Source organism: Centruroides sculpturatus, unplaced genomic scaffold, assembly GCF_000671375.1.
Source record: "Centruroides sculpturatus isolate CEXI.00-Female unplaced genomic scaffold, Cexi_2.0 scaffold252, whole genome shotgun sequence".
Taxonomy (NCBI): Eukaryota; Metazoa; Arthropoda; class Arachnida; order Scorpiones; family Buthidae; genus Centruroides; species Centruroides sculpturatus.
The window spans coordinates 73530-98568 of NW_019384463.1; the positions used below are offsets into that span (position 1 = coordinate 73530).

General features: G+C 31.1%; 1 protein-coding gene across 2 annotated transcripts; it reads left to right on the forward strand.

The window, feature by feature from the left end:
• Positions 1-12142: 12142 nt before the first annotated feature.
• On the forward strand, positions 12143-24306 carry LOC111620956 (tafazzin-like). 2 transcript variants are annotated; one of them, XM_023362980.1, is made up of 7 exons: positions 12143-12512; positions 14367-14495; positions 14987-15244; positions 15447-15509; positions 15606-15658; positions 20696-20773; positions 23932-24306. In XM_023362980.1, the coding sequence occupies exons 1-7, from the start codon at positions 12395-12397 to the stop codon at positions 24034-24036; spliced, it is 804 nt and encodes a 267-aa protein (XP_023218748.1). In that variant the 5' UTR covers positions 12143-12394; the 3' UTR covers positions 24037-24306. The 2 variants fall into 2 exon arrangements, with proteins under 2 accessions (XP_023218748.1, XP_023218749.1); XM_023362981.1 differs by lacking the exon at positions 14987-15244.
• Positions 24307-25039: the final 733 nt, after the last annotated feature.

Sequence of the window (25039 nt, forward strand, 5' to 3'; positions counted from 1 at the left end):
AGCGACACACCGATATGTTTCAATTGGGCATGTAAATAAAAGTTTTAAATCATCATCAAATAATGTAATATTTAATTACTACGTATGAGATTAAATAGTATTTCATGCTAGAACTGGCCTATTCAATTTTCTGCCTAGACCCATTTTTGCTCGCTAGAAGCAAAAATTAGAATTCAGACTAAAAGTGGGTCGAGTATATACTATCCCACGACTGCCACCGCATTTTGTTGCAGTTATAGTGCTAGTAAAATGTAAACAATACGGCTACGAATCGAAGAAAACTTTCATCATGTGTGAACATCTTTTAAACTTTATAGGCCTATTAAACAACGGTTCGATGTTACTCTGTACAGAGTCGGTAGATTAACTGGTCTTTCGACTTCCTATCTTCGCTCATTGCTAGAATCAACTAGAGACAAATGTTACCACCAGGGGCACTGCAATCACTACAAGACCGCTAGATCGAATCCCTGTGAGGTCGAATGTTTTGTTTTCTTTTTATTGAAAGATATATAACCTTCGAGTTTCATAATTTTTATATGCATTTTATTATAAGAATGAAAAAGCTTTTATTTAAACCCAAAACCAGGTTTATGGATAAATAAATGACACTTAATAAAACATTAAACACCTTCCATCGCTGAGAAATGTTTATTTAATAAAACACTAACATTTTCAGCCTCATGGAATAAACTATCCTCAGGTGTAAATGAGTTCGAACGTATTTTATTAAATAAACATTTCTCAGCGATGGAAGGTGTTTAATGCTTTATTAAGTGTTTTAAAAACGCTGAGTTTTATATTTAGTTAAATAAATGACAAGGAACAAAACTGACACAATAGTATTATTATTATTAAATTGTGCTATTATGTGAATTTATTATACGTTAAAAATTTATTGTACATACAAACAAATTATATTATACATATTAATAATAATAATTATTATTATTATTTGCGTTATTAAAATTTACTTTAAGTGAGAAATTTTTCTATGGTTTTTACTTTCAACTGATGAAATAAATGATTGATTAATCGTTCGCGTGAAAAAATGCAATCGACAAGTAACAAAAAAGTGCAAAAATCTGGAAGTCAAGTAGGACTTGTGACCAGCATTGTCACATCCTATCATCAATGTAACAGAGCACTGATTTAATATATTATCCATTATTGAAAAATAAACATCCATGTTTGGGTTTGTTAATTTTTCGCATACTTTGCTTTCTGCCCAGTACATCAATTGGCAAAGCTTATAGCTTGGATATAACAAACCTCCTCGAGATTTGATGAATGTAAATGTCTTCTCTGGTGCAGCATCCTCAGGTTTTGCTGTTAATATATTTTTGCATTCATCACAACCGAGTGATGGCAGTAGACGATAAATAATATAACCTCCTAAATAATGTAGGATAAACTTAAATGTTTCTGGTGTACAATAATCATGATCTAATAATTCACTATCACTAGGATCTCCATAGTATAAACTTGGATCACAAACAAATTTTCTAAATGTTCTTCCAATTGTTCTTGAACTTCTCTGAATGGTTTTTTATGACTATGAAGAAGATTTTTTAAAGTAATAAGCATAGATCCTGGATCAGTTTGAACTGATGCTCGTTTGGGAGGACGAACCAAACTGTAAACAGTCATCAGTCTGTACAGGTATAAGAACTGTACTGTTGTGGGATGAGAATTGCTTCCACTTCCTTGTCTTATCATTCCAAAGAAACGCTAATTGAAATGAAAACATAAGTTAAGGTTTAATACAAGATTATATAATCATTACACTAAGTCAATTTTACCTCTAATGGGTCCTGATTAAAGTGAGCTGTCAGGATATAATATGAGTTTGGAAGCAATTGTCTGACGAGTGCTAAGATACTAGTCAGCGTCAAGCGTAGATTTTCTGCTGTCTGGTGGCTCAAAAATCCCTTTTGATCAGTGCTTCTAATCTGTAATCTGAATGCTTCCCATCTATTTAACCATTCTAGAGATTCTTCAATAACCTATTTTTAAAAAGTTGTTAATTAAAACATTTATAGTTTTTGCTAGTGAATCATTACTATTACCTTGAGATCATTTGAATCATGTCTGATTCCTTCCTGTGGCAATCTACGATTTAAAGCATCAAAAAGAGCATTGATGTGACGTATGAAACTTATTGTAACATCTGCATTCTTTAGGATAGCAACCTCACGCTGTTTATAAAACAGCATAGCATCAGCAAAAGTATTACTAAATATCTATAAATATATGAGATAAATAAAAGTATTCTTATCAAGTCAAGATTATATAAGTAAAAAAAAGTGTTACTTGAGCTGCCAGCAATACACTCATTCTCTGGAAGTTATTGGGATTAACATGTATTTCTGTCACTTTGGGACATGCCTTTAATCCCTTTGGTAATTTGGAATCTTCATCAACAACTGCTTTAAAATGCTGTAATTCTACCCTTCCTTCAGGAAACTAAAAGTAAAAATGCAGAATAATGCAATGGCTTATATTATAAATTAGGTGAAAACACTTTATTTTCTTAGTTTTACCTGAAAGTATGTATTTTTCAAAAGATTGTTTCGCATACATTTTAAAATATGTGGTACATCAATAATAGCCAGTACTTGTCTATCTGCAGCAGGGTTTGTAAATGAGCATTGTATATTATTTGTGTCTGCACAAATTCCTAGAGCTTTTAAAGCTGCTTTGTTTGTGCTGGCACCATCACAAACTATTGCATTGACTATTGCACCACACTGTTCTAAATGAATAATTGCTTGCAAAATAAGTTTTGCAACAGTAGAACCTGGGACAGAGCTTTTTGAACAGAATGTGCCAATACATTGTACCCAACTAGCAAAGTGAGGTCTGAACATAAACACTAGGCCATGATCACCTGCTGTAAATTCACTCTGTGGCAATTCAGAATTGTCACCATAATCAACAAGTCCAATCATTTCACCAGTAGCTTTTGAAAGTTCTATATGTTTTTGAAGTGTGATTTCATCAAAAATTAAAACTCCCTGGCGTTCTGTTTGTGGAATTGTCTCCAATTTTGTCTTTAAAATAACAAAAAGATCTTCATCAAATCCAAATTTGGCATTAATGCCTCTGATATATTGATGCAGTGTAGACTGACAGGGTAAAGGCAAGTAATCATTATTTCTCAAAAATTCATAGAGAGATGGTGACCTAATTTTTAAAAGTAAACAGTCAAGTAACCAATTAATGTCATATCTCATACCCTTTTTGCTTTTTATATGGCATGCTTTCAGCATGTGCTCTATTATAAGTTTCTGTCTTGGTGGTAAGGAATCAAGTTTATCAGCTGACAACTGTTTCATTTTAAGTTCAGTATTTTCTTGATGAAGCTTGAGATTTTCTGTTTGAAGGGTTTTCAGTTTCTTCCTATAGATCATCTTTTGCTTTCTGCACCGATATAAATCCTCTTTGACTTTTAACAATTCAGACTGCAAAGCAGAGATTTTATTGACATATAACAGCTCAGGATGCTGTGTAGTTGCTGCTTCAGATGTGGAGGGTTCTTCTACTTCCTTTTCTACAGTTGTTACTTGGGAGTGTGTATCATGCAAATCTAATGATTGATAAAAAAAAATATCAGACAATTAATCTTAAAGTATTTATAAGGAAAGATGGGCCACAGAGAGATAACCCTCAGTGAATCACAGTGGATCTCACAAACCCAGCTCAATCTTTACTTAATTTTTAAATATAAAATGTTCCTTAAATATAGATAAAATAGATAGATAGATAAAATTTAATTTTATATTAAAACACAGGGTCCGAGAGACGCACTGCAACTCAGGCAAGGGCAAAAAATTACATGACTCACTGAGGATTAAGATTACATAAAAACCATAAATAGTTACCTTTGGTATTGTCTTTTTGTGATCCCTTCCTAGATGGTTCTTCATTTCTTGTGAGACATCGCGTTGATCGTTTTTGAGGTACAGACCTACTAATGTACTTAGGACAATTAGGGAAGTTTGATGGATATGCATCCGACGTTAATGCCCAGCGATCTCGTGGAATTTCTACTTTCTCTCCATTTATAACATGAGAGAAGGTTTTTAAAATAAATCTACTCGCAAAATGTACGTCACAAACGTAACATTTATTTGTTAGCATCTTGTCGTCTCGTGGAATGCATCGCATCCACTCCTCAATCTTATCGCTAGGAGCACGGAAGAAATGTCTCTTCTCGTTCGATGACTTATATCCTGCCTTGCATCCTGGCACAAAGCACGTTGGCATTTTTATGGAGCTAAAAAAACAATTATTATAGGTCAAAATCACTGACTTCAGTATATACCTAGCAAGAACAACGATCTCCTGCTAACAGTGGCGCCGACTAGCGGCAAATATTGTCTCTAGCTAAGTTTGAACTATTAGTCGAAAGACCAGTTAATCTACCGACTCTGCTCTGTATCCCAGTGCAAATATAAACAGGGAGATTATTATAATGATCAGAAAATTCTTTTAGGTACAAAGCAAATTAAGTAAAGTAGATTTTGAAGGTAAAGATTGGAAAAAACGTATAACGACTCGATGGTTTTTCAGCAATTGCATAAAGTTTTTCAGTTTAAGCTGTGACTTATTTGTCCTACTATATATTGAAAAAAAACCACGGTGAAAAAGATATTACAGTGCAGTATTTTTATTTTTATTATAATTTTTTTTTTATTTTTGTAATTCACATACCTACTTCCAGTATTCGCTTGTGCCAGAAAATATAGGTGGCGTATGAGTCGACCAAAATGGCTGCCACAAAGGGTATAGCGTGCGTGGCAATATACGAGAGCTACGTGTGTTGTCTTTTTAATGTATTTTTCTCTCTGTAGTCAAAACGTTTTATTCGCATTTGTGTCCGACATTAATCCTAGTTGATTTCGTAGTTGTTTAAGTCATGATGATTACACCTTATGACATTTTAGAATATGTGGGTGATCGGAAAAGAGGCCTTATAATGAGAGGAAATGCTAAAGAAGGGATATTTTTCGTATATCTTGGTTAATTTTTATGTTGTGGATGGCAAATCCTGCGCAAAGAAATATTAGGGCCTTGAAGAGGGCGTGGGTGATTATATGAAAATAGGCTAACTTTCATAGGTTTAAGGATAAGGCTAATATTATAATTTAAAACTGATAACTTCATATCTATCCACCTCTTAGCAACTAATTCACTTCAGTTTCACCAACACCTAATTTTGCTGTGCTTAAAATTATTTTATTTTTACAAACGTTTTTAACCTATCTAATATAGACCATCGTCAGGTTTAATATTATAAATGTTCCAAAATGGAACGTACCGTTTTTGAATATTTTACATATTTAAAATTCAAAAAAGTAATTTAACTTCAAAATAAATTGAAAGAAGTGTGTATATTAATTAAAATAAAATATAGAAAACAAAGCTAACTAGAAAGAAACATGATTTAAGGGTTTTTAAGTCCCATTATTTTTTCTGTTATATATTTTCATTTTATATACCCCAGCTTTCTCTTCCTTTTTTATGCTATCTTTATCGTTCCGTAGCAAGCTATAGATATTGGGTGCTCTTTTTCTTATAAAAACTCGAGAATGGTCTATAAAAGAGCACCCAAAACCATGTTTCTTTCTAGTTAGCTTTGTTTTCTATATTTTATTTGTTTATTTACTTTTTGAATTTTTCCGTCCGATGGCTGGATTATTGTAAAATAAATCAAAGACAAGTCTGTCCAAGAGGGATCACCATTTATTTTGCATTTCAGACTACACATACACATTAATGGCGACAGGCCTTCCTTTTTTTGGGCTTCATGCCGCCAAAGGTAAAAAAAGTCCTTTAAAAAACGCAAACATCCAATTAAAAGTAAAAAGAATCGGTGACACACAGACGTCTTACTTCAATGGTGATCCCTTTTAGACAGACTTGTCTTTGATTTATTTTATTTACTTTTTATTTATTTATTTAATATACACACTTCTTTCAATTTATTTTAAAGTTAAATTATTTTTTTTAATTTTAAATATGTAAAATATTCAAAAACGGTACGTTCCATTTTGGAACATTTATAATATTAAACCTGACGATGGTCTATATTAGATAGGTTAAAAACGTTTGTAAAAATAAAATAATTTTAAGTACAGCAAAATTAGGTGTTGGTGAAACTAAAGTGATAACTTCAGTTTTATTTCCTACTTTTTTCGATGTAATTTATTTTTTGCGAATGTGCGCATATGTACTGAGTTTGATGAACCTTTAGACTTGCATGTAAATTCACAGCAATACTTATTATTTACCATTGTAGCTTGAACACTTTCTAATTCTAACAGACCACAGACTTTACTGCAGTCAGACTTTATACCCTTAGCAGCCGCCATTACGTAGTTCGCGCTAATACCGCTAGATGTCAGATCTATCGTTGGCGCAAGCGAATTTTAGAAACAGATGTTACTTTTATTCGAGCAAGTATTTTTTTTTTACATTTTTTACAATTAGAAGTAAGTAATATTGAAAACAAAACATGTGAAGCAGATTGATTAACTTTACAATAAAATCCACATCCTTATTTACTTTCATGACAATAAAACTTGTAAAGACAAAAGTGACATTCCTGCAGACCTAAAATCAAACATTATAATTCATACTAGTGGAGTTATTTAACAGCTAAATAGATACGTTTTACTTTTGGAGACTTGAAAAGTTGGTTTAATTAAGATTAAGTCCGACCCTACTCGAGATATGACCCACGACCCTCTCGACCTTTAACTACTAAAATTTAATATTAAATTTCGACAAAAGTCACAGGAATTATTAATCTTCAAATTGGGTAAACGAAATCGTGTCCCACAAATACATACATACATACAGAAAAGATCTCCGAATATTTTGCATTTCGGGACGTTTCAAGTTTCCTAAAATCCAAAAGTACACATCTCCACGAACATATACCGCAAAAACCGAAGCAATGACGTCACGTAAGATGACATTCAGGCAAGTTCCGTATAACGCGGAAGAAATTTAAAAGAATGGAAATTCCTATTTTTATTGCACACTAACATGTTAGCCCGGCGTTGCCCAAGAAAAAAAATAACAACACCAAAGATTAAGATTACAAGTACGAAATAATCTAATAAATTATTTTGTACAGTACTTCTAATCGTTCTATTATATTATATTATAGTAGGGGAAGGCGGTGCAAGATGGGATCATGGGGTAAGATGGGGAAGTCTGTTTATTTGTGGTTAATGTTCTTTTATCTAGCTGTTATTTGGGGAACTAAATGTCTACCTCGAAAGGGATCATGGAGCGAGAGAACGTCCAAATCGCTCTCTTTGTTTGGAAGTAAGATACGTTTTTCATGTTTCAACAATACTTAATCTAATTTTNCTAAATGTCTACCTCGAAAGGGATCATGGAGCGAGAGAACGTCCAAATCGCTCTCTTTGTTTGGAAGTAAGATACGTTTTTCATGTTTCAACAATACTTAATCTAATTTTATGCCTGCTAAAAAGTTTCTACAGAGTCTATGAACTTTTCTATGAACTACAAGAGTCTGCTATGAACTTTTACATTACCTTTTAGATGAAGATATTATGGTATTAGAAGTAACCTTTAAGACTGTAATTGTTTAGTTTTGAAATGTTTACGCGAGTTTTCAGTCAGTATGGAAAGTATACATTGGGATACCTCGTATGGCCTATGAATCCAGAAGTATTTTCGGAGGCAGACTTTATTGCTGCAGAGACGACAAACAGACCCCTTCAGCAACGGTAGGCCTAACAAGAAACAAAAGACAAATGACACAGAATGCCTCTATTGTAAAGGGTTATACTCTGTATCTGCAGAGAGTTGGGCTAAATGTAGCCGTTGTGATAAATGGGCACACTATTATTGTGACAATATTGAAGAAAATGACAGTTTAACCATTTTAATTTGTCCTTCTTGTATATAAAAATAATATCCCCATCTTACCCCATGGGTGGGGCAAGATGGTGCATTTACATATAATTTTAAAATATTAAATTTTCTTGTTTTTAAAAATGTTTTTCGAAAATTAAATTTTGTATTATATACTGTATTACCAAATGTTGTTGTTGCTGAGAATAAAAAAAAATTATTGTTCTCATTAATTAAGTGGTTGCCATCTTATGACTTTTCAAACCTTAACGTACTCATCTTGCCCCACCTTTCCTTATTTAATTTATATAACTACAACAGTTATCTTATGTAAAGGTTTATCTCACCGATCAATCTAACAAAATCCAAGTTCACGGCAACTTCCTCCACAGCGATTTTGCTAAATTGTATGATTATAGATCTACAGTAACATATAAATGGACTATCTATATTCTTGCAGTTCTTATCCCGAACAATTTATGGATATTTATCCTTTCCGAATGTTTCAGCCCAGGCAGTTCTATCACACGGTGTGGTAGTCACATACTGCAAGGCCCACAATTCCATCTATAAGGAGATAGAATGCTGTGCTTACTACATCGGGTTAAGGAGTGAGAAAATTGTAGGGTTTAGAAAAACCCTACAATTTCCTCACTGCTTAGAAATAAAAAAGACGCCATCGAGAAAAAATAGTGCCTCGATCGAATCAATTTGAAAGGTTAGAAATCTCCAAAACCTTCGTAAGAAGGACAGTAGTTACCTTCGAGGACAGTGCCGGCCCGAGGCAAGTTTTAGGATGGAGCGAGATCCTTTTACGGCGCCCCCCTTGGTTGCCCCTAATTTATACCCTTTAATTTTCTTTACCACTGAGGCGCCCCCAAGACTTGGCGCCTGGAGCGGCTGCTCCGTTAGCCCTATGGTAGGGCCGGCTCTGTTCGAGGAGACAACTCTGTTTCGTCAGACTGGAAAGCGAATAAAAAGTTATAAGTGAAGATTTCTTCTTCCAATTGTGAAACTAGTAGTATTTATCACATCTTAATTATGCACAATAAAGACAACTGTTTTAAAACTGAGATTAAAACAGTTGTCTTTATTTCGCATATTAACAATGCATTTCGGATTAGTAATTTTCCAATCTCTCTTCGGACTCACGGCTTCAGTGTTTAAAGTTGTTTACAACATAACGAACAAAGTTCGCCTTGATATACTTTTGTTATCCACAATGATGGATATAGGGCACAATTTATATACAACCTAATTTTGTAGTTTCTACATATCAGTCTCTTGCACTTACTTATGGTATTAGACCCATGATGTTTTCTTGTTTTCGAATGTTTTCTTTGCCTATTTTTGATGGGCAAATCTTATATTTCTCACAATTATTAACTCCCTATTGAGGTTTAAAAGGATTTTAACTTCAATATTGTGGTTCATAACACGACAAAGGTCAAAATCTGCTTTTACTTTGTAAATATTTTCACAAGGCGAAACCAAAGTTTTCACAAACAAGCTATAAGTACGAGCAATTATTTATTGTGACGTGGTCACAATGCTGGGCTGCAATTTTTAATCATATTTTTAAATCATTTAATTTAAAATATACGCTCTCCACCTCAAATTAGTAGTGGCTTGTCCCTGTACATCATNAATTTTGTATTATATACTGTATTACCAAATGTTGTTGTTGCTGAGAATAAAAAAAAATTATTGTTCTCATTAATTAAGTGGTTGCCATCTTATGACTTTTCAAACCTTAACGTACTCATCTTGCCCCACCTTTCCTTATTTAATTTATATAACTACAACAGTTATCTTATGTAAAGGTTTATCTCACCGATCAATCTAACAAAATCCAAGTTCACGGCAACTTCCTCCACAGCGATTTTGCTAAATTGTATGATTATAGATCTACAGTAACATATAAATGGACTATCTATATTCTTGCAGTTCTTATCCCGAACAATTTATGGATATTTATCCTTTCCGAATGTTTCAGCCCAGGCAGTTCTATCACACGGTGTGGTAGTCACATACTGCAAGGCCCACAATTCCATCTATAAGGAGATAGAATGCTGTGCTTACTACATCGGGTTAAGGAGTGAGAAAATTGTAGGGTTTAGAAAAACCCTACAATTTCCTCACTGCTTAGAAATAAAAAAGACGCCATCGAGAAAAAATAGTGCCTCGATCGAATCAATTTGAAAGGTTAGAAATCTCCAAAACCTTCGTAAGAAGGACAGTAGTTACCTTCGAGGACAGTGCCGGCCCGAGGCAAGTTTTAGGATGGAGCGAGATCCTTTTACGGCGCCCCCCTTGGTTGCCCCTAATTTATACCCTTTAATTTTCTTTACCACTGAGGCGCCCCCAAGACTTGGCGCCTGGAGCGGCTGCTCCGTTAGCCCTATGGTAGGGCCGGCTCTGTTCGAGGAGACAACTCTGTTTCGTCAGACTGGAAAGCGAATAAAAAGTTATAAGTGAAGATTTCTTCTTCCAATTGTGAAACTAGTAGTATTTATCACATCTTAATTATGCACAATAAAGACAACTGTTTTAAAACTGAGATTAAAACAGTTGTCTTTATTTCGCATATTAACAATGCATTTCGGATTAGTAATTTTCCAATCTCTCTTCGGACTCACGGCTTCAGTGTTTAAAGTTGTTTACAACATAACGAACAAAGTTCGCCTTGATATACTTTTGTTATCCACAATGATGGATATAGGGCACAATTTATATACAACCTAATTTTGTAGTTTCTACATATCAGTCTCTTGCACTTACTTATGGTATTAGACCCATGATGTTTTCTTGTTTTCGAATGTTTTCTTTGCCTATTTTTGATGGGCAAATCTTATATTTCTCACAATTATTAACTCCCTATTGAGGTTTAAAAGGATTTTAACTTCAATATTGTGGTTCATAACACGACAAAGGTCAAAATCTGCTTTTACTTTGTAAATATTTTCACAAGGCGAAACCAAAGTTTTCACAAACAAGCTATAAGTACGAGCAATTATTTATTGTGACGTGGTCACAATGCTGGGCTGCAATTTTTAATCATATTTTTAAATCATTTAATTTAAAATATACGCTCTCCACCTCAAATTAGTAGTGGCTTGTCCCTGTACATCATACTTTTTCTTTAAAAATAGAGTCGTGCCGGTCATCTATTAACTGCTTTCGGGGAGTTTTTAATTGAAAACACGTGACTTCCGGTTTGNTGGCTTGTCCCTGTACATCATACTTTTTCTTTAAAAATAGAGTCGTGCCGGTCATCTATTAACTGCTTTCGGGGAGTTTTTAATTGAAAACACGTGACTTCCGGTTTGCATCGGAAGTTCATATATAGTTAATTGGGGCCTCTCGTCCCTAAGGTTTTCGCATCTGGTCTCGGATTTCGTCTAACTCCGTTCTCGAGATTAAGACAGACGGACACAGGACATCATCATCATCCATCTGGTTTATTAACGTAATATTAAAATTACATATTCATGTACCGCAATAAGCACAGCCTGATTATAATTGTTTACAAAATTACAAAGTTATGTTTTGAATACATCCAAGAATTGGTAAAATAAATAGGACACAGGACAGTGATAATTTAGAGGTCTACAATTTTTTCCAATTGCCCCCGAGGTCAATGGATCGACGCGAACTAACGGATTGCAAAGCCGCGCCGACGGGAAAAATCCAGAATTGACTCTGACTCTCGTAGACATGACAAAATTTGAAAATAAATGTAGTATTCCTTCGAAAGCAAACTTGTTGCATTGTAAGTAATGAAGACATAAAGAAAATTTCTTCGCCGTCAGAAAAGAAAATATCATGGCGTGAGATACGAGTGAAAGTTTCAAAGTCGGATCGACACTCGCGGACAAAGTCGAACGGAAGTGTTAAATTGAATAACCAATCAAATTAAAAATTTAGGTGAGAGATCCATTAAAAAGTCAGAAATTCAAGGAGAAAAAATGGCGGCTTCTCCCCAGTTCAATCTGTTTATCCTGTGTGTCGGTTTCCCTGTATTCTCGAACTTCATTTTCGTTCCGCCGTATTATAAAGATTTTTTTCGGTTTTTTTTAAATATTAACTTTATCCAGTTTGATCCTGCATTAATACGCGAAACGTGCAACCCCGACCGACGAATCTTTCCGAAGAGCGAAATAATATTCAGTGAAATAAATCGAAATCTTAAAAAGATTTTTATAATGCATTCGCGAATGCTTTTTTAATCCAGTAGCGCCCTCTTTCGTCGAAAATTTAGCAGTAACACGTTTTCATTTAATATTTAATTTACGCATTTTATCACTTCGGAACGGAATCTACGTCGATAAATTTTCTTAAATTTTAATATTTACGGATTATTTATTTGGAAAGTTTAAGAAAAAGGAAAGACGTCTTAGCAGCGCCTTAACAGATCTATTTCTGTAGTATTGTCTTTACCAGATGTAAACAAAGTAGATAAACATTCTGGAGCGCTTATTGTTGTGATTTAAACAAGATGCATCCAAGAGACATAGTCTGGCCTTTTCCTAACATGAATAAACCGCCGAAATTATTCAATATAGGTAGCAGAATTGTGATACCGGCTGTTGGAATCATCAGCAAAATTATGACAGGTTTGTTTTCATCCGAACTCTCTCGTTCTCGTTGATGACGTTGGCGAGAATATCACCAATGTCGTGGTGCCCTCTGGTATACAGAATATTTGCATAAAATAATATTTCTTGGAATAATTATGTTTCAAAATAAATCGAAAATATAAACGAATACAAATAAATGTAACTCAAAGCTTTGATATAGTTTATCTTTCTACTTGACCTATATGATATACTGTTGAAATCATATGATATCAATGAGATGCTTATTGAAATCATAGATACCGTTATATATTTTGGCATTTGCTAACTTAAAAACATCACTTATTTAATTAGAGTTATGGTTGATATTCCTTAAAATAAACAGGAATCAACAAGTCTTGTGAATCAAAATTTGAGAGTTATAAATGCGTAGAAATGCAAATTTCAAATGTAAAAGCATAAATGAAACATATAACCAAATAAATAACTAAGGCCCACCAGTGGCCGAACGGTCTTTGTCCCCGCACTTGAGTGAACTAGATAGACCCTGAACACTGGGAGTTCAGTCGTGGGTTCACGCCTTGCTCAGATGGCTGGCAGCGTGGAGTTTTCCAGGTTTTTTCCATGTCGATGATGCCTGAATAGGGGACAGTTTCCCGTAAAAGTCCTCCCGGAAGGCATTCTTTCCCTGTGTGCGATTAGTCCATTCTATAAGGCTGGCTCTTCGCATAGCGATCATCCACAAGTCTCTCAGAGTAAAGGTGTACAGCCATAAGACTCCACACAAACCACCATTACTGAAAGAAAGAAAGAAAAATAACTAAAATTGACTAATAAGCTATAAGTGAAACACAGGATTGAATAAAGCTTCCATAGTATGGCCCAACAGAAGACAAACAGTAACAAAACTGCAATCTACCTTGATGATCTGATGTACAAAACACTATCTGTTTAACATTTAAGCAGATGACCTGATTTAAAAAGCACTATCAGTGTAAATTGCAGTTTTATTATGACTTATGTAAAGTGATAATTGCTGCTGACATTCCATTTTGCAAGCTCACCAATGATGTGTTTAAGAATTTCCTTGAGAAATATACAAATTAAAAAGTACTTAGATGAATCAGCTCTTCTAAAGAACTATATTAGTGAATTGTATGACAAAACCACCAATACAGTCAGAACAAACACTGAAGGAAAAAATTTGTGGTTATCTGTTAATGAAACCACAAATGCACTCATTAGGAACATTGTTAAAGTAATAGTTGGCATATTGATAGTGTATTTGAAAGTTAAGAAACAGCAACTAAAAATACATATTTGCTCCATACTATGTTCATAGAAGCAACCAATTAATTAACCATTATGAAAAGCATAAATGATGTATTACAGATTTTGTGGCCAAACAGAATACATTTTGATAGTGTCCTCCTTTTTGTGTCTTATGCTGCAAGATATAAGCTCAAAGCATCTGATATGCTAAAAGCATATCAGCTGCTTTGAGATATACCAAGATGATCCATTTAATTTGCTTAGCACATGCATTTAGCAGAATTTGTAAAGTTTCCCGGTGCCAATAAATTGATTGCCAACTGCAAAAAAGTGTTTATAAAGGCTCCAAAAAGATGACATAATTGACAGGAGTGTTCCTTTTGTTTACCAGATATTTATACGATAGATTATAATATTCTGCAAGAATAAGTAATTGGCCATTAACTGATACTCTATTCAATATTCTTTAAATATGTGATCAGTTCAAATACTCAATTTCTGGACTTTCAGTTAATGTTCTTAATTTGTGATAAATTATATTATTAAATATAATTAAATCATTATAAATCTTTAGAATAGAGAAATAAAATAATTACTGCACTTTATAAAACTTTTTAATAGGTTGGTTGAATAATGTTGTTGTGTACAACAGACATGTTCTCATTGATGCAATCGAAAATCGACCTGAAAATGTTCCACTTATTACAGTCAGTAATCATCACTCTTGTCTAGATGATCCAATGTTGTGGGGTAAGTTTGCAAAAGTATATTTTTTTTATATTATGATATTACTCCTCCCAATTAACTTTTACATTCTCAATATGAAGGAAAGTGTTAATAAATGTTTAAACATGAAAACAAAGTACAAAATATTATAAATAATTTTAATTTAAATGGAACAATTTATCAATTTTCAATTTTTATTTTAAAAGTTTTAAATGTGTAACAAAAAAGTTAATTTCCAATTAAACTTTTTCCAATTTATTAATATTTTATAACAGTCAAGAAATTTATTAGGGACAATTTAATAAATTTATACTTTCATAATAGATTACAGAATTTATTAAATATAAAAAGGATTTAATAAATAAAAGTAACTATATTTTCCCTTTTCAAAGACATGTAGCTTTTTTTGAGTTGTGGATTAATAACAGGATATATTATTTTTATATAATATAACATCTTATTTTAAATCTTAATAATTCTGCAATTTTTAATAACTTTTAGTTATTTTGTGCTAGGTATATTAGATTGGAAACATCTTTTCAATAGTAAAGTTATGAGATGGTCAGGTGCAGCACATGATATATGTTTTACGAAGGAATGGCATTCGAAATTCTTTGCTCTTGGTAAAACTTTCCCAATTCGCAGAGGAGATGGAGTTTATCAGAAAGCTATGGACTTTTGTTTAGAACGTTTGAATGCTGGAAATTGGATTCATTTCTTTCCTGAAGGAAAAGTGAATATGACAAAAGACGAAAGTTTAAGATTGAAATGGGGTAATGCAAACTATAATGAATATACAGTATTTTATTTTAAGAGAAATCAAAATATACAAAAAGTATAAAAATAACAGAGAAATACATAGAAAGTTTTGCTAGTAACAATACTTTAATACAGTACTTATCAAATATGATAGTGTTATGTTAATCTCTGTTTAGTTATGAATTAATATTTCTAACAAGGGCACTTCTATTCTAGGTATTGGACGATTAATATCTGAATGTAAGATAACTCCATTTGTAATTCCATTTTATCATTTAGGTAATTTTTTTTTTATAACTTTATCTAATATTTCTTTATGTATTAATCATCATTGAAATTTAAATCCTTATTGACCTAATTTTGTATTAATTTTAGGTATGGATTGTGTATTGCCAAATAAGGCGCCTTATATTCCTAGAGTAGGACAGGTTAGTAAAAGAAATTATTATATATACTTAATGATTATAAAATCAAATGTGTTATTAGTTTTTTGTAAATAGTGGAACAATTTATTATGGAAAATTTTTGTACATATTTTGTCAAAACAAATACATAAATTTTGTATGTACATATGCTGAAAGAAAATACATTAAGTTGTTATGTTGGATTCATACAATGTTTTCAACTTAAAGTTAATGGGTCTTCCTCAATACAGAACAAGTTAACCGAATCAAATGTATGTTTTATGTTATAACTGAGGAAAACTCATTGAATTTTATTATTAAAAATGTTTTCGACCCAAAGATAAGTTGAACAACTCTCTATCAGCATTACAGAAAAATATGTTTAATTCACAAGTACTTTCATGAATTAAACATATTTTTCCATAATGCTGGTATATAGTTGTGTGACTTATCTTTTATTATTAGTATTTGGTGTCTGTTGTTTTTCAACATTTTTAAGTTATTATAAAAATAGTTTGCTGGATTTACAAGGTGTGTTTTCTATTAACATATGGAATTGTATCCAGTTTTTTGAATGTATCCAGAATTGTATTCAGTTCCATGTTTAGCACATTAGTTATTGACAATATGTACAGTACATACAACAAATATTACTAATACAGGATGATTATACATTTGTATAGTTTTTAATTTTTTACGGATTTGACTGATCAAAATTGTAAAAAATTAAAATTATACAGTCATGAAAGATAAAGTTCCCAATTTTCTTTTTAATCATATTTGGGAATATAATGACCTGGAATTAAAGTATAAAATAAAATAAAGTTTATTTCTATTTTTACTCTATAACACAAAGTAAAAATAAATGAAAAGAGTATACTGAGAAGCATATGGTTTTCATACTTGAATTTAATGACAAAGATGATTTCAATATATAGTCTAGTTGTTAATGACAGGAGAAGGAGATTGATAACAACTAATGCAGAGGTAATCTACTACTGTTGCATTTTCTGTAAAATACATTTTAAACTAATTTAGCAAATCGGATATTTTTACATAACATTGTGATTAAGAATTTTCTTACTAAACACTGAATAAACTTAAGTTGAAGATTGCCAAGTGTTTGTGTGTTTACACTATGTAGTGTTCAAAAGACAAAAGAATTTTCTTATTTTTTATTACTATTATTTAAATTAACATGAGACATGAATGCCATCAATTATCCAAGTAGGAACTGACCACAAATATATAATATCAGTAAATTAACTGAAATGATTATGAATGTAAGACATCCTGAATATGATCTGCAACATAATAAACAATTCATTCCCATCAGTAATGCTGAATGAAATTGTGAGTGAACTGAGGGGGTGTAGACCTGTGAGCTCCACCCTTCTTACCAGCTTCTCAACAGGGGATGGCTAAGAGGGCTTTTTGAATTGAGTGGGGAGGTTCGAATAGGTCAATAGGTCTCTGAATAATTAGACAGGTAGATAGGGTTAAATCACAACAACAAATTTAATATAAAACATAAAGGATTAAATATATGTGGGACTTTACTCGTTACAAACTACTTACAACTAAACAACTACGTATCTAAGAAACTTAGAGAGAGAGAGCTTACAAATGCGGTCTAAGATAATACCTCATGATGATTACTCGCTGTTCATGGATCCTGGCTTATGCATTGTCCTGAAGACATCCGCTGATCTAGCTGAGTATTGGAGGTTGGAGGACCGTTGGAGAATTGGCGACAATCATGTCCCGAGAGGAGTTCAAAAGAGTCCAACCTGGAGGCTTCCTAAGGCGCCCCTTAGACTTCCCTTTTTGATGATCGTCCCGAGATACGGGTGCAACTCCTTTTTATACATGTCCCAGAGGAAAACTATTGTGGGAAGTTCTGATGCAATCCCTTCTAAGTTTGATTTGCGTCTGGGTGTTGTTTATGTTAATTGTCAGAAATGGAACTTCTCGTCAAATTTATTACCTCTTTCTTTCCAGTATTGTTACTCATTCTACCTCATAAATTTGATAACAGCTATCAAACAAGCTGAATTAATTGCCAGGGGTGACTAAGATCAGAGTTTGTCTTGCAAACTTAGTAATAATTGTTACTTTGTATTATCATTTGATTAGCCTTATCGGTTTCAAAATTGGACGAAATAGGATGTGTGTGGGCTTTGTCCATGTATACATCCTTTCCCCATTTGACCTTTTCATCTCCGTTTTCTAAGTTGAAAAAAAATAATTCTTAATTTTGAACTTTCGTCGGATGATATTAATTTTGTAAAAGTTAATTGAAGACACAGACTGACCAAAAAATAAAAATATAAAACCTTTTTTGGTAGACACCATTTATTCATTTCATGTGTTCCAGAACAAAAACTTTTTGACGACCTGACCTTCTTTTTTAGGCTACTTGGTCGTCAAGTTTACAAACATTCCTTTAAAAAACCAGAAAAATATCTAATTAAAATTATAAACTCTCTCTCTAAGTTTCTTAGATACGTAGTTGTTTAGTTGTAAGTAGTTTGTAACGAGTAAAGTCCCACATATATTTAATCCTTTATGTTTTATATTAAATTTGTTGTTGTGATTTAACCCTATCTACCTGTCTAATTATTCAGAGACCTATTGACCTATTCGAACCTCCCCACTCAATTCAAAAAGCCCTCTTAGCCATTATTATTTCTAATTATTATTTTTTTTCACTTCCCTCTTTGGATGTCACAAAATTGTCATTCAAGAAGTTGAGGTATTTCAGTTTTTTGTTTTGTAAAAAATTATATCAAGCAATGTGTTTTACTTGTTTTACTTATGAATAGAATATAGTTAAAATACAGTATTAAAATATGCACTTTAACTATGCTCTATTTTAAACATTTCTGGAAAAGTATAGTTCACTTGTTTTATTTTTGATATAAAGATGTTTGAAAATAGTGTCAATATTGTTATTACAACTCTACTTACAACACTTCATTTAATTAAGGTTTGCTAAGAGTAGTTTTTTAATTAATTAATCCCGTAATTATCACTAAATGTTTTTCACCAAGAAAGTTAGAATTTCTCAATTAAATATCTATCTATCATGGAATTTATTCTGTATCTTTAAATATTTTCCAGATAGTTTCATATTAGAATTTTCATCCTTATGATTTATTCTTGTTAAACATATCAACAGAATTAGTCAGCAAGTTATGTAGTGGAGAATGATTATTTACAGTTCTGTCACAAGACAGGAAAAGAATATGTAAAAAATGATGTTAGAGTCTTCTATAATATTCTGAATTCTTAATTTAAATTTCTTATTAGGAAATTTAAGAAACGTTTTTTGGAAATCATCTGTAAGATTGATTTGAAGAGAATTTTTAAATTCTCTCAGTAGTGTTTATAAATATATTTTAGAAAGATGAAGACAAGATAAATGATATTTGATATCTTGAATATAATTTTTTACTATCACCTGAGATATTGTTTAAAATATTTCAGAATATGAAGATAATGAGATAGGGAGTGATAAATTCTTTAATGATTAAATGATAAAGATTGATTAACTATTGGGACTAATTAATGTAAATAACTTATAAATAGAATCAACAATATGCATGTATTTATATAAGTATAAATTTTTTAAGATTACTTATAGAAGTAGATGTTTTGGTCCAAATTCATTTTTGTCAACTTACATAATTTCAGTTTGACTTCATTGGTAGCTAATTCAGAAATTATTGAAAATTTTAAAAATTTTAATGGCCAGTCATGACTGAAGGATCCATTATTGGTCATTTTTTTTTTTTAGTTTAGAATAAGAAGTCTAATATCTTGGTCCTTTTCCTTTGTTTTTATCTTTTCTTTACAATTCTTCTTTGCTAACTTCTTTAGTTGTTTTTATATACTCTGTATGTGAAGAAATCTATCACTTATTTATGATCATTTTGTCGATTTAAATGTATATTTGTCCCTATTGCCCACATAATTTCTCTTCTTTTTTTCATAGTAAGTTATCAGTTTTATCATAGTTTATAAAAATTTGTTGCGATGAAGAGTTATCTTCCTTTTCCTAAAGTGGAAAGGTGAAAGAGATTGTCTTGTTTCTGTTATATAATATTTCCATAACACATAGTTAAGATATGTAAAACTAAGAAAATTCCTAATTATTAAATTCCTTGCTTAGTTTAATATCTGATATTGAATCTGTTTTTCCACCAAGTTATTCAATATATTCAACAGTTTATCCTGTAGTAATACTTATCTGTGTACCTTTTAGTTATTATCTTTAAAATATGATCTCTTGACAAGCAGTTTTGTGATTGTATGAGGTTCTCTTGATTAAGAAAAGTTTGAGAAGTCTACAAAAGATGAATGAGAGACATACATACATAAATACATACAAGAAAGACTTTGGCTGTACATGAGGTGTTTAGCCAGTGGAAAAGAGGGTAAGGGAAAGAAGGAGGGAGAGGAGATAGATAGTAGAGAAAGGTAGGATCCCTCTGAACGGCATATGTATAGCTACAGTACCCTCTATGTTTGATGTTAGTGTGCAGTTTTTAGGCTGCAAGGCCGTAGTCCTCCAAAGGGTCTAAAAGAAAACCTGAGTAGCGAACACCAATGATTCAGTGCCGCCACGAATAGCTAAGTGTATAAGTTAATGTCAAGTGGCTGTTAGTAGGAAGACTTATAACTACTTAATATGAAAGAGAGACAGGAGTAGAACTATCCGTAGAGAAAGAGGACTTCTTTTAAGGTCTCCTTTTCTTCTAATTCAGATGAAATGAAATAAATTTGTAACATGAAAAGAAATATTTTTCTCTGTTTATCCTTTGTTCTAAAAACTATGAAAGTGAAATATGCTAAACAATAAGTGAGTTACTAACAACAGCTATTCCAACAGATATGCACTTTAAACTTATGAAAATGGGAAAGTAGCTAAACTTTGATTTTTCTGTTTATGACTGAATGTAAATTTAAGCTTAAACGCTAAAATTTATGCTTTTATAATTATAATTTAATTATAAGTTTACAAAATAAAATTTCCTAAAATAATTATTTCATTAATAGGTTGTTACAGTTCTCATAGGAAATCCAATTGATTTTTCTGAAATGAGGGAAAAATTAAAGAAAGAAATGAAGACTGCAGTAAGTTTATGTACAGTATTTTATTTACAACATTAAAAATGATGTTATCTACACATTCTTTAGAGCAAAGAAAATTCCTGATTATTATATATTTTCTATTTACTGTTCTAAAGATATTTCTAAATATACTTTGTATTTAGAAATATCTTTCTTTTAATAATAATAATAACAACAATAATAATAAACAGACAGCAATACATACATATATATGCAGTGGTGATATTCGAAATATTTAACAAAGGGTTTGCTAACAGAAAATTTTTCCTTAACAATTTTTTTTCGCTCAAATGGTGCATTAGCAACATTAGAGCAAAAACTGGTTTTAACATACCCATATAAATAAAAAAGATATATATTACACGCGATGATAAAACTGACATAACTACACGGTAAGTCACGAACACCAACAGTTTAAATGGAAGTTTTGGTTAGAAATAAATACAATACTTTTTCTTGCAATATATCTAATAATAGACAGATGTCATCGTCTCTCGAAATACAATAACTTTATTTCGCTGTCGATAGCCCAACAAGTGTTCCACAGCCATCTTGTATTTTCTTGCGCTCGAGAGATTGTGGGATTTCTCTTATGACTGGATCTAGTTTCAAGAACTGTTTTGAGTTGATCACGATTGAATCTCGTTTCAATCTCGACTGAAATGAGGTTCAATCGCGATTGGGAAAGTCGCACCAAGGCGAACGGGGTATAAGGCTCTAGTTTAGTAGTGTTACAGAGTATAATACATATATTTTAATATATTTTTTAAAAGAAACAAAAAACCACTGAGAAATATTACGTGTGTTTAACAAGGTTCAGAAAACTTTGAAAATGTTAACAACGGGTTCGGCCGAATCTGTACGAACCCGCTGAATATCACCACTGTATATGTGCACATATTTGCCATCTGTTTATTATTTAAGCAAAAATCAAAAGATTTAGTCATAGGAAAAGTACTACTAGAAATATACAAATTGTCCATGACAAATCTCCCTGATTTGGAGGTTGCATAGAAAAAACACACAGACACAAAACAGTTTTAGTAGTTTAATTAATAGTACAACTTAAAAAGCTTCTTGCCAAGATTTTGACATGTGCTCCATTTGTGGCATGGAGGATATTCAAGCAGTCCTGCTACATTTGCTCCACTATACCAATGACACTGGCTATTGTGTTTCAATTTTGTAACCACCAAAAGTTGTAGGTTGAGGCCGTTAGCTTGTAAAGGTTTAGAACCATTGCTCACATGATATAATAGTGTTTTAATCATCTGTATAGAGAATTAATGTAATACATATTGTTTTATTTGATTAGTATGGATTCATCAAATTTTACACATTAGAACTTTTGGTAAATAAAATTTTAATAAACAGAACTTGTTACAATTCTGCTTAATAATCATAAAAACAACTTGAAAAGATTATTCAAATCGCTACAAAGTACTAATTTCTTGAAAGTTACATAAAAACTGGGTGAGATTACAATAAAAACACTAAAAAATCCTGTAATTCAGTTAATAGGAATTAAATTTATTAGAAGAACGAATATTTTCAACTGTGTTAAATTTCACAACAGCTGTTAAATACAGTTGAAAATATTTGTTCTAATAAATTTAATTCCTATTAACTGGATTACAATTTTTGAATTTTTAAAGTCAGTTATGATTTAACAATTAAAAATACTTTTTATACTGAATTTAAAGATTATGATATATATTTAATTAATGTAAATCAAATTTTAAATTAAATTAGATGAATTATTTGAACTATAATGACGTTTAAGTTAATCCAGATTAATTTAATCAGTTCAAATTGTTATGGATTAATTTGAATTATATTATACTTTTATCAAATAGTTCAATTCCCATGGTTGTATTTTTTATGAGATTTGACCAAAATAAAAATACTTTAAATTATTACATTTTAGTTTTAAGAGAAAAAAATATTTTTAGTATTTATGATGGGTGATTGTAATTAAAGTACTATTCAATGTTATCTAGAGAGATATTTAGCAATTTAAATGCAAAAATCAAAAGATTTAGTCATAGGAAAAGTACTACTAGAAATATACAAATTGTCCATGACAAATCTCCCTGATTTGGAGGTTGCATAGAAAAAACACACAGACACAAAACAGTTTTAGTAGTTTAATTAATAGTACAACTTAAAAAGCTTCTTGCCAAGATTTTGACATGTGCTCCAAACCTGGTAAGGTGACATTTCAGGACATGGAAGACATTTTTATAAAAAGGTTAGTACCAAAGATACTTGTCACTATGTACTTTAGTACTGGCAAGCAATAAAAATATGTGCTTATGCAAAAGAAACTTATGTTATAGTGAAGTTTTGGATATAAAAGTAGTCTCAACTGTTGAATGTCATTCTTATCAGCTATGATGGGCAACATCTTGCTGGAACATTCATTTCTTGTGAAATTGTTTTATGCAAACAATGATAATTCTGAGGCTTTACTTCAGGAATTTTGTTGTTTTAATAATTTATGACAATGATAATTGACTCCACAAGCTCTGAAGAGAATGATCACTCAATTCAAGGAGATTGGACATCTGCAAGTTCAGGGCACAAACCTATCACTTCACAAGTCATTGAAGATATTACCATAGCTTTTGTTGAATGGACAATGAAATCTGTAACAATTATCATGATAGTTGCAATCAAAATGACTAGACAAAGGAATGAATTAAATGATTTTATTAAATAGTTTTCATGTCTATGCCAGTTGAATTTCAGAAAGTACAGAAACAAAAATAATTATATTTGGACTGAATAGGTCAGCTTGAATTTACTGAACAACAATAGATCATCATCTTCACTTTTTCCAGCAAATTTTGATTACAAAACAAACTTTTCTGTAATGAAAGTTTGCTTAAAAGTGTGAGGAAGGTGATCTATTGTGGCCAAGTAGAAATTTCTCAAAAAACTGGAATTTCTCTACTTGAATTTCAAATGCAAGGAAAACATTTGTGTAAAATTAAGGCATAATTAAAACCCTTAATAAAATGGCTCAACTTGTGTTATTTCTTTAGATTATTTTATAGCTCATATTTACAGATTTTATGTTTATACTTTATTGCTAATTTTTTTATACGATAATTTCTATTAATTAAGAATGAATAAAAAACTATGTTAATTTTTTATAGATGGAAAAAAGAAAATTATTCACAGATATTATACAAGAAGAACTTAGACAGCTTAAACACCAAACTGAAAATTTACACAGGCTAATTCAAATGAACAAATTGTAGAATGGGAAGTGTTAGTTTCTTTAGTGTGAATGTATTTATTATTTTGTGCCATTGATTTTTAGGTTGCAGCTTTACATTTAATTAAGTTAAAATTGAAACAAAGTAAAAAGTAATTGAGAAGATATTCATAAAACTGAAATATTATAAATAGATATGTATAGTTTTACATTTTCTTAGTTAAATTTGTATCAATAGATAGTAAAGAAAGATTGATTTTTTACATCAAAATTTTTTATGAAGAATTAGAAATAGCACTTTTGTATAAATGATAATTTTAATAACTCAATTGCATTTCACATTAATGTAATTTTTGACTATTTACAAAATGTAACTGCACATTAACTCTTGTAAAAATTAATTATACAGCAAAACTTTTATATATTATAAATAATTTTAGTAGAAAGTAAATATTGTATTATTATATTTGCTGAGAAATATAAAAATTTTTTAATTAAAATTTAGATTTTAGTCAAGTCATGTTTTTAATTGATATTTGCACAGCAAAATATCTTTTCAAATCATTACAACTGTAAAAAGTTTTTTAAGAGTATTTATATTACTTTTAGTGTCAACTATAAATAGAATCAACTGTTTATAGTTTATTTGTTGTCCTGTATTTAAATTTGTTTATTATTAATTTGAATTACATTTTTTTCTTTAATTTATTTTCTTATCACAAAATATTCAGATGCAATAATCTCATTTTTATAAATTAGAATTTTCTCAGTTAATTTAGTAACATGAAACCTGATTGTTGTCCATGATAATTAGAATAATACATAGTATTATATAAATTTATTTTGGATTGCATATGCAATATTAACAACCTAGCCAGTCTTTCAAATCTTTTAGTTCAATTATGTTTAAATTTTGTTCTTTTTTACAAAAATATAAACATAATGGAACATTATAAAAGAAAAAAATAGAAGCTGATACTTTTCGAATTGTGTTCGTTGATCATGAAGTAAATTAGGGAGAAGTTTTGGTTTTATTAGTTTGCTTT